This window comes from Lissotriton helveticus, chromosome 9 (assembly GCF_964261635.1).
Source record: "Lissotriton helveticus chromosome 9, aLisHel1.1, whole genome shotgun sequence".
Lineage (NCBI taxonomy): Eukaryota > Metazoa > Chordata > Amphibia > Caudata > Salamandridae > Lissotriton > Lissotriton helveticus.
The window spans coordinates 1,213,923,195-1,213,941,700 of NC_136070.1; the positions used below are offsets into that span (position 1 = coordinate 1,213,923,195).

Genomic DNA, 18,506 nt, shown 5'->3' on the forward strand with positions numbered 1-18,506 from the left:
CGCAGTGCGTTTTTGCTCTACCAGTGTGACGCTCTTACCGTGTGGTGCCATATTCTGCTCGTTCACCTGGAAAAAAACAAAATACTACCATCAGATCTCTGTATGTGCACATATGGATTAAGCAGGCTGCGTCCCACCCTGAACCCAAGTTGAGGGTTATTCACGTCAGCTGAGTATTACTTTAATCAGAAGGAGGATAGGAAACCCCTGAGGAAGCAAGTTCCAGATCCCACAAACAAATCTGAGTCACATGTAAACAGCTCAGATTTGGGGAGAAAGGGAACAACAATATCTGATAACAGAAGTATTACCTCTTCATTTTTCAAGGCACTTGTATACAAAGCATTGTCACTGTGGTGATAAAGGCGCATATAGATTACTCAAGTTGCGTCTGAAGTGAAAAACACGCCTGAGCACTCTCTGAAGTAGTGTTAACTCATTCGTAAGCAACGCAAGGCTGGGATGATTTTAAAGCATGTGCATCGAAGTACTATTTCAAAAATTCTTCAAGTCATGTGCAAATTACTCAAAGTTTATGAAAAGGGGAAAACAATAGCACACTTAGAATCCAGTTGATGTAACCTAAGAAGTACATTAGGGTTTTTTTCGCATCATTTGTCACCTGTGAATGTATCCTCACAACCTCCCTGGACTGCTTTGCAGCTGTTGGCAAATAACCGGTTTGACTCCTGACATTGTAAAAGTAATTATGCTGTTAGTTTATTCTAGTTTTAGTATCTAGGTAATTTTAGGTGTCACCAATTTCTGTTTAGTAATTTAATTCAATTCAAAGTTTCTAACCAAAGGTTTTTTTGAAACAGTCTATTACAAAGTGTTTTTAAAAAGCAGCATTTAAGGACCATCATCACCTTCAAAGAACTTCTGATGTCATTTCCTATGCTGTGGTAAGTCATATTAAAAGCCAGCTAATGTAGCTCCCATCACCGTAGTCCTATGGTTATGATGAGATGAGGCTCGAAGGTCCATGATCCTCTGCTTAGCGTTCAATACCTACAGAGTTTGTCTCTTCTTTACCTGGATGTCTTCATTACCTAGTTCACAAGACCACATGCAAACAAAAGATCTTCACCATTCATAGCCCAATCCCCCATATTGCCAGATGAGAAGACCAGAGATCCTTCTGCCTCACCTCAAACTATGGAAGATATATAAATAGCTCCATCTGTAATTCTGGAAGGACTTCCATCTGTAATTCTGGAAGGACTTCCCTCTGTCATTTCTTAAAGATGCTGAGGGCAGTGCTCTTCTAACAGCTTGCTGTACCAATCCTCCTGCACGGCCACACACGTCTATCTGACTTCAGTATGTTACTTCTGTTTTTGCTAACAAGCTTTGTACATTTCAGCATAGTCGTTTCAGAATAGTGGTGCTTTACTGCACCTAAGCAAATACTACTTCCCATTCAAAACATGAACTACACAGCAGGAAGTAGCTAGATCTATCACATACCCTTGCCAAAGGAATGCTTCCATTGCGCTGCCTGAACGGTGGAGCATCTATTCACTGCAAGGGCGGTGCATGATTCTGGTTTATCACATATATAAATGTAAATGTAAATGTGTGTATACTTGTAAAGCGCACTATCACCTGAAAGGTATCTTGGCGCTGTATAGCGCTGTGGAACCCTTCCTGGCTTTCCCTGTGAGATGCCCCCTTACTGGGCACCTCCAAGGTGAGGCCAGGCATCCTAGCGCTTTCGGGGCCGTTGTGGAGATTAAGCAAGCTATTGCCCAAAGTTGCAGAGTGGGACCCATGATTAGAGTAGGCACCTAGGCGAGAATTATCGAGTCCGTGGACATTGAGCCCAAGACCCTGCCGCGTCGGGAATTGAACCCTGGTCCCGGGCCAGACCTCTGCCTCAGGGTCTGCCGCTCTAATCGGTGAGCCACACTTCTCCAGCTGCAATCTTGTTGGTAAATCCGACGCTCTCACGCACAATCAAACGCGTACACAGGACATTTGACCTACTACTGCTCACTTTACCTGTGCTGTGTGTGAAATGGTCATCTTTTGATTTTCTTCCTGTATCCTATTATCTATAGTGCTATTGCCATAGCACTGGCTGCACAAGGAGGTTCTGTATTATTTACTGTATCGTAACCCGTAACACAGGCTGTTTGTGTGTGTGAAGTAACATGCACTGCTGCTGCTTATGACAAGACTGTTGTGTGCAGGTGAGGTATATCAGCAACGCTGGGTAGCACTGCTCCTGCTGGCTGCTGTCCTGTTCCTTGTTCCATGGAAGTTTGCACCCTTTCCAGCAGTGCTATACTAGTATTGTGCTCCAGTGATGCTTTGTAAATATCTGTCACTACACAAACACAAAACCAGTTGGCTTTGTCAATGCTTATTTTCATGAGAGGTCCTTTGCTCTTACATATTCTATAGCGGAAAGTAAGAATTAAAGTTGTAGTTGAGTTCTACACGTAAGATAAACATTAACACATCCACAGAGTCGCACATGAAGAACCCAAGGCACAGGGGAAATGTAAAACACAAACACATTGCTTGTGAACAGTCACTCTGACATGTCAACCAAACATCAAGTGTTCAGGGGTTGTAGAGAATGGGACAATACTTGGAACCTGAAGCACACACATCCCTAACCTGCAGGTTACAAGCGAATCACTCAAACTTGCTGAAAAGTGGCTGGTTAAGGACTAGTGTAGGGGGTTAGTGGGGCAGAAAGCATTATGTTCAATAAAGGGTAGTTAGGTGAATGACTGTTTTACATGCATGCCCGTGGGATCTCCAGGTTTAAAGTAATAGACGAATAAAGCTAAGGAACCCTGCTCATGTGAGTGAAACTTGCCTTTTGTACTTATTCATAACCCTCTTCCTGCATAAAGAGTATTGAACTCACTAGGGGAAACGGGTATGGACAGCTTGACCGGAAATCCTGCACCACTGAAGACCCAGAACACCCACAGGCCCACCCTTTGCGAAGTAAATTCCACCTGTCTGCCCAGGCCTGGATTTCTATTTGTTCTATCACTATATTGCAGCAGAAATATCAGCTACTGAAAATACTGCATCACCTACATTGACCTCACTACTACATAACAAGATCAGTAGATGATGAGTTTATACTATTAACTACATACTAACATCGATGATGTAGTTGTAGGCAATGTAGTTGATGCAATACGTTTGTAGCTCGAAATTTTGCCTGCTATTCTGAGGCACACAACCCCTACTGGTCACCATTCTCCGGCGTTTCCTGGGCAACAGAGCAGAAGCCCGATCGCATCAGGGCTGCCAGCTCCATCCTTGAATCCCAGAAGAAACTAAAAACCAGCCTATCCCAACAGTCCCCAGGCAAGTAGCAGGCCACAAGATAAAGTCCCGGGTGATCTGCACCAGCTGCAAATAGAAATAACATAACATAAACACTTAGGGGCAGATTTACAATAAGTGGCGCATCCCTGCATATCAGAAGGGATGCGCCACTTATTGTGCGCCATGCCTCCGCCACCATTGATGCGCCGCATTTACAATATGGCGCACCAATGGGCAAAAACGGCACAGATGCGTGACGCATCTGTGCAGTAAAGGCGGCGCATTGCTGGAGTTGCGTCGCAAGCAGGTCCAGCAAAGCTCTGGGGGGCCCTATCTGTCCAAGCCTGCGTTAATCCTTAAGCGTGCTTCAAGCAGGCGCAGGGTTTTGACGCAGCACGGGCCCCAAAGTAACTGAGTGAAATCTTGTAGATTTCACTTAGCCACTTTTAGGAGGTGTTCCTGCGCCGGAACGCCCCCCCCTGCGCCGGAACCCCCTCCCCCCTGAGCAGGAACGCCTCCTTCCGGCACAGGGCTTTACAACGTGATGCATCTCCCAGATGCATCACGTTGTAAGTACCCCGCACCATGGCTCATCTTTTACGCCACAGCTGCATCACAAAAGTGGCGCAACGGCGGCGTAAAAGGGGTGCAAAGGGCCCAGTGAATGCCGCAACCGTGAAACACATTCATGGTACATAGGCGCATGCGTAAGGGGCACGGTGCTGGAATGATTCTCTTGAAAAATGACTTGGCAGTGTGGTCGATTCGCGAGTCAGGACGCAAAAGAAAAGAACAACCTCCCTCGTCCCTTCTCCGAGTTCCCTCTGGGACCACCTGTAAGAAAGCGGCGCCCCCAAAGCAGGTGAGATGATGGATTTAACGCCTCGCTGTGGACGCTGAACTTTTACAGTCGCCCCTGACACGTCATTCTACAGACCCCCGCTGTCCCCCCCACCCCCCCACAGCCTACGAATGAGGAATGGAAGCTCCGCGCAGCGCCGGGCATTTATCCGGTGATTAATGACCCTGCGCTTCCGCAGCGCACCTGGGAGGCAGGAGAAGGCCCGTTCGATGGCAGAAGAGGCACGAGGCCCCAGGGATGAACCCAGCTGGCCCGGGCGCGCGTGCCTCCCGCGTGCGTGGGCACGTGCGTGTCAAAGCCGGCCGCGGGGAGCAGCTGCGCTAAGGTCTTTGAGGATGTTTCCGGTATTTGATTGATGAGGCCTGGCCTGGGCGCGCTAATATGGACATACAGGCAGGCACGCCCGCCGAGCATCAGGAGTGGATACAGGCGCTGGTACCCAAGTGCAGGGAGGAGGAGAATAGCATCGAAGCGGTGGACTTTGCGAAAGAGGGGTGGTTGTTGGAAAAGTTTATTAGCAAACCTCAACAAGCTGGAGAAACTGGTACACAGGGGAGTCGTAAACTCCCCCCTCTTTCCTTTAGCAGATAGGGGGGGGGGTTCTTTATAGGCCTATTCCCTACATGCCACATTTTAAAAGGGGAAAGTGGGAGATAAAAAAAAAAGATGAATGGGAAGAAACTATTTTTCACATTGACTTCTATTGAAAAAGAGACAAATTTCAGGCCGGAGAGAGCGACCATAAAGTCATTATGGGCTTCGAAAATCGGGAGTCTCCCGCCTGAATAATCTGGTCTATTGGCATGTATGCTCTTCTGTCTGCAACTCAGCAGACAAACGCTCATAATGAACCTACTAAGGGAGTACTTGTGTCAACAGGAGAGCAGTGGGAGCAAGGAAGAAGGGAAGATGGGGAAAGAGGGAAAGGGAAGAAGGAAGAGTGAAATGTAGGATGGGTGGATGAGTGGGGCGATCAATGAGTGGGTGAAGGGATGAGTGGGTGAAGGGATGAGTGGGTGAAGGGATGAGTGACTGGATCGGTGGAAGGGGACAGGTGAAAGGATGACAGAGTAAAGGGAATTCTGAGAATGGATGGACACCTTTATTGATGGATAGGTAAGTCAAAGGATGGATGGATCGGTTGATGGATGGACTTATATATGAATTGTTGGTAGATGTATGAATGAATGGATGCAATGGCCGATTGATGGAATGGGGAAAGATTGAATGATCAATGGAAGAATGAGTGGATGACAGAATATGAAGGTGAAATGGTGGATAGCATCCAGTTCTTTCTTCTGCAAGCAGACCTGTCAAAAGCTTATGTGGGTCTGGGTCCAAAAATTTGCCTGGGGTTCACTAAAGATTTCACCTTGCAAATAAGGAAAAAAATTCTCAGGAAAAAGAAAATTTGTTTGCCACCACCGAGTTGTACGACTGTGCTAGCTACCTTATTGCAAAGGAACAATTCATTTCGAGATATATATATATATATATACTCTTTTTTTGTATGGAGCGGCTGGCCTGGCCGCGAGCGAACCCCACTACTGGAGAGAGCGGGTCTGCAACGTCAATAATAAAGGATGCTTTAAGAACGGTAAGCCGATCTGAGGAGTTGTATTAACAGGGCATGCAACACAGACTGCTCCAAGCATGCCCACTGAGGTTCAGAATGTAAAGTTTGGGAAGGAGAGCGGAGCCCACTGCGGCTTGCATTGACTTTGGCAAACCACAAGTACCAGGATACACCTGCGCACACGCCCATTAGGGCGGGAGATGTAACTTGCGCATGATTTGCCTTAACTGCTCTCTTTTCCTGCCAGTGATCAAGGGCGATGGAACGCCCGAAACCCGTCTGGCCTCAACATTAGTGCTTTGAAGATGCTGGTTGTGATGCTGTTGTGCTTCCCTGAATAAAAGGACTAAAACTTACCGGGTGTGGCAATCTAATTAGGAGGCAACTCTTGGAATCCATTAATAGTGCGGTCCACAGGGCAAGAAGCCTCAACTGCCTTCTCTTTGTGATGGCCCTGGTTGCTGGCTGTGGCTGACAAGACTAATTTTTAGGGCCCAGGTCATCAGACTTTGACCCAGAGTAAGAGGTAGAAAATGGAAAAGTTGGAAGCAAGTGATAGGAAAACAATGAAAAAACGAAAAAGCAGCAATGAAAACCAAACTTCAGTAGTGAGTTAAGGAGAAAGGAACTGTAGAGTGATGGAAGAAAGAGGCATGAGGTGGAATCAACTCTAGGCAACTTTGAATTTCGACCACCCTGGCATTCAGCAGCGCCAGCTCTTAATAAAAAAACTGGGGTTCTGCCTCCAACCCTGAGGCTGGGCTAGTATGAATTATTTAGAATAGTGCTCACTGTTCAACAACAAATGGCTGCCTTTTGAGGACTGAGGCTCATTAATGGTCTCACCGCTGCAGCAGGGATGTCTCATTGTCACAGTACAAACAGTAAGTAGTACATCCTGTCCTATTTTATTCATCACAATCCGTTCTTTGGTAGCTTTTAACTCATAATGTAAAAGGGCAAAAGTACATGTACCAGACTGCAAAGGCAAAACAAGAACCAGAATAGAAAGGAAAATAGGGAGTGGGCAGCAGACAGTGCTTAATTTGTTAAAAAAATAAGAGTCAGGGCTCTCGTCAGGAGGCCACTGCAGCTTGCACCACACATTGCCCATGCTATGCTGTCAATGCTGGTAACAACTCACTTACTGACCATCACACTCCTACAAGTTTGACAATTCAGACTATTTCAGCCCCCCAAAGCCCTCAAAGCTATAAGAATGGCTTGGGTGGCAGGTTGTAGGAAGGTGGATACCTGACTATGGTTACCCCAGATTTTTTGACTTGTGTTTAGCTGGTTTTCGACTTAGTTGGCCTGGGATCCTGCTAATCAGGGTCCCAGGCTATCTGCTCTCTCTTTAAAATGGACTCCATGTACCCTAGGGGCATAACTAATTGGATTGGGTCACCTTATGAGCCCCTGTACAGTGTACTATAGGTACCCAGGGCATAGGTGCATCCAAGGCCTACCAGGGGCTGCAGCATATCTTTTGCCACCCCTGGCTGGCCATCCAAACTGACACAACTGGCTGATCACTCAGCTGGGGCAAGGTTGTGTAATCACCCCTTGCTTAGGTATAGTATACCTATATCTAAACCTATATCTGGACACATATATACCTATAAGTCACTCCTATGGCAGGCCTTAACAATCCTGGAGGCAGAGTGCTTGGTTTTATGTGAGATGGGTTCTAGCATGAGCTGAGCCTGTCTGCAGCTTTCGGAACCATGTCCTTATAGCTGTTCTGGGATATTGCCATACCATATACTCTTAAGTGCATTATAATCCTCGCGGTTATTGCTAACTTTGGTTTGGCTTTATCAAAACATGTCATGTAAGGTGTCATACACTTTGGAATACTACCCCCTCGCCAGTTCTGGCGACGGGGGTAGCATTCCACCCTTCTAGAGGGAGAAGACATGTAACTTTACTTAAATGCGGTTAAAACTAACCAGAGCCTCAGCATCACAAAATGGATGCTGCTGCCACAGACACAAGTCTGGCCTCCTGCTGCTGACCGAAACCTGGCAGGGGAGGCTTGGACAAAAGGTTTCCTGTCACAGGGAGGTGTTACACCACCCCAGACAGGAGATAGTGGATTGGGGCAGGGAGGGCTGAATGAAACTAGACACTGCCTGGGGCACACAAGGTGTCCCATGCAAAATCCAGTCAAACCGGTTCTGGGGCACTCCAGCCCCAGCTCTGGCGCAAAACTGGACAAAGGGAAAGGGGTGTAACCACCCCCTTCCCTGGTCCCACCCATAGTAGGGACCTAGCAGGATATCCAGCCCCTTGATTTGGAATAAAGGTAGGAGCTGTGCCCATTCAAGACTGACTGAAGCTTTGAAACGAAACTCTGGACCCTTCGACATCCCACTCGACGTGGAAGACTGAAGAATCTCCCTTGTGGTCAAGGAGTGACCGCCCTGTGCAAACAGGCACCATCCAGCGCCCAACGGTTTGCTTTGTTGCAGTTCCCGCCGGAACTCGAGTGACAGAGATGGACAAGACCCGGACTCCCAGACATCCAATAGCCCGATCCACAGCAACAGCAAAGCTGAGACCCGTGGAGGCGACGTGAGACGTGGGACCGGCCATCTTGAAAAGACTGCGAAGTGCTGACCGTGCAGCTCCCGAGGCTCCCTCGAAGCTGTGCATTGGGGTTTGAGAAGCCCCAGCCCCGAGCAGCTTGTGCACCGAAGATCACCCCTCCACACTCACCGAGTGCTGCGTGGGGCCCTTTTGCATTTTCCTGCTCAACGCGTCTGTCCGGTCACTTGCCCGTTGGCTAGTGGTCTCTACGACGACGAATCTTTAAACTTACACCGCTGGTCTGGTTGCTCCAGACTGGCCCTTGCTCCCCTGAAAAGGAGTAGCCACTCTGACCTTGCTGGTCCGAGTAAGAAGCGATCTTCCAATACCGCGTGGGTTGCATTTGCCAAGGCCTGTTGACTCCGATCCGGAAGCCGACACCGCCGACAGCGAGAGCCTTCGTGGGACAGTCCGTGATCCACTGCTGGTTATCCTTGGTGCTCCAGAGTCCACGTGGCAGCGGAGACAAGCTTCACGACAACTACCTGATTGCGCCCGACATCGCCTGGTTCCTTCCTGGTTCCATCCTGGTCACTGGCTAGTGACCCAGACTCTGTCCCCTCTATTTTCAGGTACTCTACATCTTCGATCCACCCTTGGATCCAACCGGACTCTTCTCTCCTGGCCGCCTGCAGCATCTTCATCTCCAGGCTCCATAGATCTCCACGACGAAACCCGACACACTTTGGCACCTATGCACCCGCTTCCTGTGGGTGAGGTAACGACTAAACACTGGTGCTCCTGTAGTGGTTTACACCTCTAGTGTCCTAGTTTTAAGTGGCTACTTTCTAGTCCAGTCGGAAGACTTCCAAAACGATAACTCTTTAACTTTTACGCACCATTGACTTTGCATTGGTGCATGCGTGTGCTTTTAGCGCTGCACCCGAATCCCGCGGGCTACTCCCGTCCTAACTACAGTTAGTCCAGTGTAGTCCCAGCGATTCCCAAGGCCCTAGGCCTTACCATTGTTCGAAACGTGGAACTTAAACCACTTTCTTAATATATAGTTTGAGTGGCCACCGGCCCTATCCATAACTGTGCAACTTGTGTATGTTTAACTGTGCTTTTGTTTAACCCCTCCCATGCTGGTGACGAACCTTAGCCGTCACGCCCCGCGGTGGGCGTGTGCGGATGACGGCTGGGGTTCATCACGGCCCCGCCCTGTTCTTTTGTTTACCGCACAGCGGAAAAATCACGGCCGCAGCGAAGGGGTTAAACGCTTGTGCCTCTGCCCTCATAAAGAGTACAGAGGATTATTCTAGTAATAAATACATATATTTTTATAATATATAACTTGTGTGGTGTCCTTTCATTTGATATTACAGGATTGCATATGGTAAAACAGCTGGCTTCACATGTCCTCTTGAGTTAAGCCTAAGACTACTTAGTCCATGCTACCCCTAGGATAGCTTGTCTATAAGGTTGACTTTACAATCACTACCATAAGGGATTGTTTGGACTGATACAAGGTGCCCACAGAACTGTGGACATCATACACCAGGCCAACTTCTCACACAGGTGATAGTCACTTTAATGTACATTGAATTAATAATTAACTGTAGTTGTGGTCATCTCTAAATTAGCCAGACATCGCCACCTTGTGGCAGACAGTCCCAAGCACTGGTGTTGACAATTAAGTGCCGGTGCTGAGCCCCGGAAACCGCAGGCTCAAATTAAGCACTGGCGGCAGATTTTCACCTGTCTTACGGCAAACGGTCAATGCAATAGGCAGAGAAAAACTGTCAAAAACTGCACACAGTGCACAGTTATAAACCTTGTGACAGAAGAGTAACTATATTTATGTTAGGTATTTGTTACATCACAGCCCTGAGGGCAAAGCATTTTCCAGAGAATGTTCATATTATAGTTGAGGCATTTCCAACACAATGCACTCTACACAGAATGGGATGGTGTGTGGCGTCTGCTTGAGACCAGATCACAGAAACAATGGTGGGAGAGGGGGCGGGGTGGGACAAACTTACAGGCAACCACAAGAGGTGTTTATTAGGCTACATATGTCTACATTAAATGATTTGGGGAAACATATTGTTCGGGTCACAATCACATCATTTTTAGCTATGCCAGGATTCAAATCAACAGACTAGTTTCCAAAGTCACAAACTTTGCAGCTTGATCATATTTTCAAGTGTCATATGCTGTGGTCCTTAGTGTGCCCTTACTCAGGAATGTGTTACATTTTTTTCAGTGGTTGTGTCTAAAATCTCATCACATAAATCCCTGCAGCATCTCCTCTATTAATATTATGCAATATACTCCTCCCAGCCCTCACAATAAGATACTCAGTCCCTTAGTAATGTGCAGGACTGGGCTCAGCTGCGGTAAAAAGCAAACTCTGTGCAGTCCCCACATTTTACATGACTTCTCCGTGACGTTTTATCATAGCGGCATAGCAAAGGTGCTCTGGACCCTAATAGAAATATAGAAAATAGGTCCCACTCCTGTTTCAGTGGTGTAAACCAGCCATGACTGGCATTTAGAGGGCACCTTACATTAATTGGCCCCACTGCCACTGCACCTGCTGCACTATTGACAGCTATGTCCGTTTTAAAGGTGTATTTTCCTGTAATTGTTAGCACTGTGTGCACCTGATGCTACACACCACAATATCAATTAATGCATCCATTGCACGTTTGCTTTGCTTGTTTCTCTGAGAGCTCTGGGAAAGGACTGGGGAACCAATCAGGATTCATAAAGCATAGCTAATCACCCAAGAGGGTATCCAGAGCTGTGCTCTTCCTTTGAAATACAGGAAAACAAACAGATGATCACATAAAATGCCCTACGTCTAAATGTGTTGCTCTGTTCCAAAAGACCCAGTCAGCCAACCACACTGCTTGTTACATCGCAGCCTACACAAGCCGCCCAGACGCATTATATGAAGCATGCTGCTGCAATAAGCCAAGTGTTGCTATTTGAGAACCCCTGTTTGCCCAGACTGGGGCTGCTACCAAGAAGAGCTCTGTAATAAGCCACTTTCTAGTAATTTGCTTCCCAAAAGCTAGCGACCTGAATTGAGCAATTTCATAGGTTAATCTAGGCTGTAAGCCTAGCGACAGGTCCTGAATTGTGGCTATATTTCTGCATAATTTTTCAAAAATAAATTCCCGAAAATTTAGAGGCCTGCATTTTCAGCATGGATGTGTATGGTGTCTATCTGTAAACATTGGCTTCAGCACTTAACCCGTTTGCCGCGTGCTTCGGCCAACGGCCGTCGCGAGCACTACCTCCGTAGTGCTGCGCACATCCATTGGCCGACGCGACCCAGCCCGCGCAAGGAAACGCCCACACCGCGGCGGATTACACGCCGCGGTTAATGGGTTAAACACATATCTTCACTGCCTGATGAGTAAACAGGGCCTATGTCTACTTTTTAAAGCCTATTACACGTTGTGTACTCTGCTACGCACCTTCTCCTTTCTGGCCACTATACCGGCTGCCAATAAGTAAATTGTCTGTCAGGTGGCTGACTCTGTTCCAACCCTTCAAGCCTTTCAGAAGCATGACTCTGTTAGGACTGATCCACATTTCTTGCTCATTATACTCGGGCTATCTCAATCAGTAAACTTGAGCGGCGTGGCATGATTCAATGGGGTGAGAATCCAGCACTTATGATATAGAACACATTGGAAGGGCCACGTACTAAAACATACAACCCTGACCAGCCAGAGGTTGTCTCCACAAGTCATGGTCTACCTTCCTACACAGCAGCCGTTTCGATAGGTTGAAATCTGCAGGCGTTTCTTGGGTGGGAAACGATCTGCAAGAGGCATGTGAATACCCACAAACTAAATTGTCTGTCCTGGTCGTTCAGGCTGCTCCACCCAGAAATGGTCGCAATCCCATCTTCAGTCCTAAACTAATGATGGAGGCAAGTCTGCTGTGCTTGCCGGACTGCTGCACTCGTAAGAGCACGTTGTGGACGAAAAATTGCACCAATCTAAATTCTATAATTCATATTTGCAAAGCGGGAACATATCACCCTTTAAGGGTTGCAAGGCGCTGGGGGCTGTCGGGGAGACTATGTGAGCTACTGCCCAGAGTCACATGGTGCTGAGCTGCCGCCAGGGATCGATTCGCGAGCCAAGTGCTCCGGAGTCAGCTGCTCTGGACGCTGCGCCACACCTCTCCCATAAATTCTGTTCATCTGAATTTTGAGTTTAAATGTAAAAGAAATTTTTGTACTGGGTTGCAGGCCGCCATCTGCAGGAGATAAGTATGACAAGACGAACATGGGAAAGAGCGCTCCATACACTCTTATTACCGAATAGTAAACCCGCAACAACAACGCCCCCATTATTAAGGGTGGTTTTGACGTATTGGAGGAAAGCGATCCGTTATCCTAGAGGACAGCTCCCATATGCCCCAATATACTGATACTGGGTCTCCTCACACTGACTGGAATAACCACCCATAAAAGTATATCCAGCTGGGCAGCGGAAGGAGTACACACTATTGGAATGCTGTTTGCAGATAATATGCTAATGAATCATGACACATTCGTGAGGGAGCAAGGAGTCCCCAACACTTTATTTTCACTGCAAGCGAGCCTTTGTAGATATATCGGAAATACTTGGGCCCCTGATGGAAAAGAACCCCCAACACATGAGCTAGTCCACATGCTATACCTAATGGACAATGGGAGACATTTGACCAGATGGCTGTACAGGGGGATACGAACACACGTTGCAACTTCCTTACAGGTGCTTCGAGATAAATGGAAGGAAGATATAGGCCGGGAGCTGAAAGATAAGGAGTGGGTGGTGATATTAGAATATCCAAAGAAGATATCGCGCAATCCTAAGTTCATGGTAGTACATAGATCTTAGCAAAACCAAAGGGGATGATGGACGGAGCGTTGAACATTGCAAGCACTCACCCCCAGTCAACTGATCTGGGTTTAATCCATCATCATTCTTTAGCTCACTCCGCCACCCCAGTTCAGACATGGCCATATGCAAATTACTCGGACCCTGTGCCTCATGGGAACAGCCCAGCCCGAACTGCCAAGCCATGTCTTCCCTGGACCAGAAACAAGCATCCTGGGACCGGTTTCTGGCTAAACAGCCATCATCAGCCAGGCTAGCTTGAATCCAGTGGCAAAGTGAGCAAGGGACCCACGCCTGGGCATACCCTGCCAACTTAGGGCGAGCAAAGCAAAACCAAAGGGGATCTTACCGGACCCCCTAGAAGCTGCACAGAATGTTTCCTGACACAGTAGACACATGTCCTCGATGCCACGCACCAAGCGCGGATTTGCTGCTTGTATTGTGGGCTTGCCCGTGGTTGATACGCTTTTGGACAGCAGTGCAGAAAATACTATGTGACAGCCCCGGTGGTGTGAGTAGACACTTTTGAATATAGTATATTAAGACTAGGCCCTAAACGCAAGAGAAGAGGACCCCAGAATAGGATCGCTAATTTGGCACTGATACTGGCCAAAGGATCAATCACAATGCGGTGGAAAGCTGCCAAGGTTCCCACAGTACAGGGATGGCATGACGAGTTAGTTAGATGGGGTAGAGCCGAAAGAATGGAGATTAAACAGGAAGAAAATATGGGATTACGGAAGAATCCTATCTCGCTGGAATGGAATGCAATGCTTGAGGGGTTTATTGCCACGGAACTCCCCATACAACAGGATGTGTAAATCAACACACTGACTAACGCATCTAGAGATGCAGACTGGAAATGTCCCAGGCTTGGATGGTACAGGACCAACAAATCGTACACAGGAGTTACTGTGTCACACAGATTGGTTAGGCTGACTACCTATCCTTAGCAAATGATGGAATGAGTCTGAGGGACGGTGGGAGGAGGGTGTGTCTCAGGTGTTTTGTTTAAAGTTGAGGGTGGAGGGGGCTTAATAAGGACACTGCAGCATATTAATACACAGACATCCTCATTGCTTTTGTTGAAAATATGCTGTAAATAATGCACACTTCATATTATGCATACGCTGTACTGATGTATGAAAACAGTTAAATGTATCCCATACTGTTAATGTATATGCCTTTGACAATGGCCTTTGTGGCAATATGAAACACCAATAAAATATGTTTAAAAAAAATAGAAAATAATTTTTGTTGCACCTTGGTTCATTTTAGACATGCAAAATTCTTTGAGCATCAGCCCAATGTGTGGTTTTGTGAATGGGCTGCCATTCTCGGAGAGTTAGCTTGGTTGGCCATTGACCTTAAAGCACACCACTTGACGTGGCCACACCTCACCTTCTCCGAGGGTTTGCTTCAGGACGTCGTGCTTGGCCTGCAGCTTTGTGATCAAGTTACTGCCATTCAGGTACTCTTTGAATTTCTAGAAGAAAACAGAAAGTGTCTCAATATAGTGAAGTGTCCTCGAGAAGAAGAAAAACACCACAAAGCCTTGTCTTAGCTGCTGAAAAAAATCAATGTAAACGGTCTGCTGTACAATTTGTTGCAAGAGAAAAAATCCTCGTTCAACATTGGTAAACATTATTAATGATAAATGCAGCCAGTTCCAAGCAATCTGTGTTTAAATCATAAGAAGGAGACATTACTTCCAAAACTGTTATTTACTTAAGGATTTTGTATAGTGTCACACATTGAATGGATTACCATTAGGCAATTTAATGGGCATCCCAATACATCCAAGATGGAATATGCTACTTACCAGTATGCATCTGTTCTTGGCATAGAGGGCTGCAGAGTGGTACATTTATGAATAGATCGCCATCTGGTGTTGGGCTCGGATGATTGCACTTTGTTTTTCTTCTGGAGAAGTCTTTGTCGTCATAGATGACTCCTCCTCTCGGTGTTAGTGCGCATGGGCATCGGCTCCATCCTTAGATTGTTTTGCCATAGTAGGGTTAGATGGAGTAGTGTAGTATATTACATAAAGATATGCCCATGTAAGTGTATCTAAATAAGATAATGTTGGGACAGACACAGGTTTCCGGGGAGGCAGGGAGGGCATGTACCACTCTGCAGCCCTCTATGCCAAGAACAGATGCATACTGGTAAGTAGCATATTCCGTTCGAGGCATATGGGCTGCAGATGGTACATTTATGAATAGATTGTAAAGCAGTTACCTCCCTAGCGGTGGTCACCAGTGTCTGTCGCAACTGTCTGAAATAGAGTTTTTAATACAGCTTGGCCCACCCTGGCTTGTTGTGCAGCCTGTACATCAACACAGTAGTGCTTTGTGAATGTATGTGGTGTAGACCAAGTTGCTGCTCTACATATGTCATCTAGGGGAATGTTCCCTAAGAATGCCATAGATGCTCCTAATTTTCGTGTAGAATGAGCTCTAGGAGGAACAGTTAATGTTCTCTTTGCTTCAATGTAACATATTTGTATACATCTTACAATCCATCTTGCGATGCCTGCTTTAGAGATAGGATTGCCCTTATGTGTTGGGGAAAATGCTACAAATAGTTGTTTAGTTTTCCTGAAGTTTTGTGTTCTTTCTATGTAGTACAAAATGGCTCTTTTGACATCTAGTGTATGTAGAGCCCTTTCTGCCACCGTCTGTGGCTTTGGAAAGAAGACTGGTAGTTCCACTGGCTGATTGATGTGGAATGCTGAAATTACTTTAGGCAAGAACTTTGGGTTTGTTCTAAGAACCACTTTATTCTGGTGTAACTGTAGGAATGGTTCTTGTATTGTCAATGCCTGTAATTCACTTACTCTCCTGAGTGAGGTAATGGCTATAAGGAAAGCCACCTTCCATGTAAGGAATTGTATTTCGCACCTATGCATAGGTTCGAAGGGTGGCCCCATTAGTCTGGTGAGTACTACGTTGAGGTTCCAGACTGGGGAAGGTGGTAATCTTGGTGGAATGACTCTTTTAAGGCCTTCCATGAATGCTTTTATCGCTGGTACTCTGAACAGTGATATGTGCTGCCTGTTTTGTAGGTACGCTGCTATAGCTGCTAGATGTACTCTTATAGATGTGTACGCTAGATTACATTGCTGTAAGTGTAATAAGTAGCAAATAATCTCCCTTGTTGATACGTCCAGAGGGTTGATATTGTTATTAGTACAGTGTATAGCAAACCTCTTCCACTTAGCTGCATAGCATGCTCTGGTGGTTGGACGTCTCGCTTGTTTAATTATCTCCATGCAATTTGGGGGTAGATCTAAGTACCCAAATTCTAGGATCTCAGGAGCCAGATCGCTAAGTTCAATTGAGTTGGATCTGGGTGCATTATTTCTCCATGGTTCTGAGTAAGGTGCATGGGTAGAATTCGTAGCTTTTGATGTGGCACTTGTGAGAGTTGCAGGAGCGTGGTGAACCACGGCTGTCTTGCCCACGTGGGTGCTACTAGTATCATGGTCATTGAATGTTGTTGCAGCTTCCTGACCACTAATGGGATTAGTGGGAGAGGGGGAAAAGCGTATGCAAATTTGTTGGAACAATTTATCCATAACGCATTGCCCTGCGACAGGTGATGTGGGTACCTGGACGCGAAGCTTTGGCATTTTGCGTTCTGATGAGTGGCAAAGAGGTCTATCTCTGGTTGTCCCCATCTTTGGAAGAATGGCTGCAGTATTTGGTGGTGCAGTTCCCATTCGTGTATTTGTTCCGACTGTCTGCTTAAGATGTCTGCTATCTGGTTTTGGACTCCTGGTAGGTGTTCGGCTAACAGATAGATGTTTTGAGGAATGGCCCATCTCCAAATTTCCTGTGCTAGTCTGGATAGTTGGAGAGAGTGCGTCCCCCCCTGTTTTTGAATATAATACATTGCTGTCATGTTGTCTGTTCTGATCAGGACTGCTTTGTTGGTAACATGTATTTGGAAGGCTTTCAATGCTAGAAATACTGCTAGTAGTTCTAGATGATTGATGTGCAGTCTTCTTTCCTGCACACTCCACCTTCCTTGTACTGTGTATTTGTCCATATGTGCTCCCCATCCGGTGAGCGATGCGTCCGCTGTTATTGTCACCTGTGGAATTGGTTCTAGGAACGACCGCCCCTTGGCAATGTTTGTTGTGTTCCACCACTTCAGAGAGCGGTGTGTGCGGTCGTCTACCAACACCAGATCTGTAATCTGCCCTTGAGCCTGATTCCACTGTGTCGCTAAGCATTCTTGTAGCGGACGCATTTGTAGTTTGGCATATGGTATTAGCAGTATGCAGGATGACATCATCCCTAATAGCTGCATGAACACTCTTGCTGGTAGTGAGTGTTGTGGCTGGAATCTTTGAATGACTGTAAGCATTGTTTGGATCCTGACTGGGTTGGGGTATACTTTGGCTTTTTCTTCTGTGTCTATAGTAGCCCCCAGATATTGTTGAACCTTGTTTGGTTGTAGGTGTGACTTTGTGTAGTTCACCGTGAACCCTAGCTGGTGTAGTAGCTGAATTGTCTTTTGTGTGTTTCGAAGACATTCCTCTTGTGACCTGGCCTTTATTAGCCAGTCGTCCAAGTATGGGAAGACATGAATCTGTTGTCTTCTTAGGTGAGCTGCCACCACTGCCAGGCATTTTGTGAACACCCTTGGTGCCGTTGTGACACCAAACGGAAGGACTTTGAACTGATAATGTTGTCCTTCTACCACAAACCTGAGGTATTTCCTGTGGGCTTTGTGAATTGGGATATGAAAGTAAGCGTCTTTTAGATCCAGTGTAGAAAGAAAGTCCCCTTCCTTCAGTAAAGGAAGTACCTGTTGGAGCGTGACCATGTGGAAATGTTCCGAATTTATGTATGCGTTGAGAGGTCTTAGGTCCAGTATCGGCCTTAGAGACCCATCCTTTTTGGGAATTAGGAAGTATAGGGAGTATACTCCTGTTCCTTGTTGATGTTGTGGAACTTTCTCTATGGCATGCTTTTCTAGCAGGGATAGTACTTCCTGCTTTAACAGTGTTATGTGATCTTGTTTCATTGGACGCTGTTTGGGGGGGATGTTTGGTGGGGTAGATGTGAGTTCCAGGCAATAACCATGTTGGATAATTTGTCTCACCCACCTGTCTGATGTGATGTTTTCCCAGACAGGTAGGAACTGTGACAGGCGTCCCCCGACCGGTGTTATATGGTCTGGGGGGAGCTGTATGAAGTCACTGCTTTGGGGTTGGAGAGTTGCGGTTGTTGTTGTTTCCGCGACCTCTACCCTTGTTGTTGTTACCTCTGTAGCCACCTCTAGAATTACCTCGGGGTGATGTAGGTGTAAAAGAGGT

The 18,506-nt window shown here is 46.6% G+C and overlaps 1 protein-coding gene across 2 annotated transcripts in view; it reads right to left on the reverse strand.

The window, feature by feature from the left end:
* Positions 1-18,506, reverse strand: part of SRGAP3 (SLIT-ROBO Rho GTPase activating protein 3) — a 465,786-nt gene that overhangs the window by 68,467 nt on the left and 378,813 nt on the right. For both annotated transcript variants that reach the window (XM_078661676.1, XM_078661677.1), the window contains 2 exons: positions 14,579-14,663; positions 39-66 (listed from right to left, as the gene is read on the reverse strand). In XM_078661676.1, coding sequence (XP_078517802.1) covers positions 39-66; positions 14,579-14,663 — 113 coding nt within the window. The remainder of the gene's footprint in view (positions 1-38; positions 67-14,578; positions 14,664-18,506) is intronic.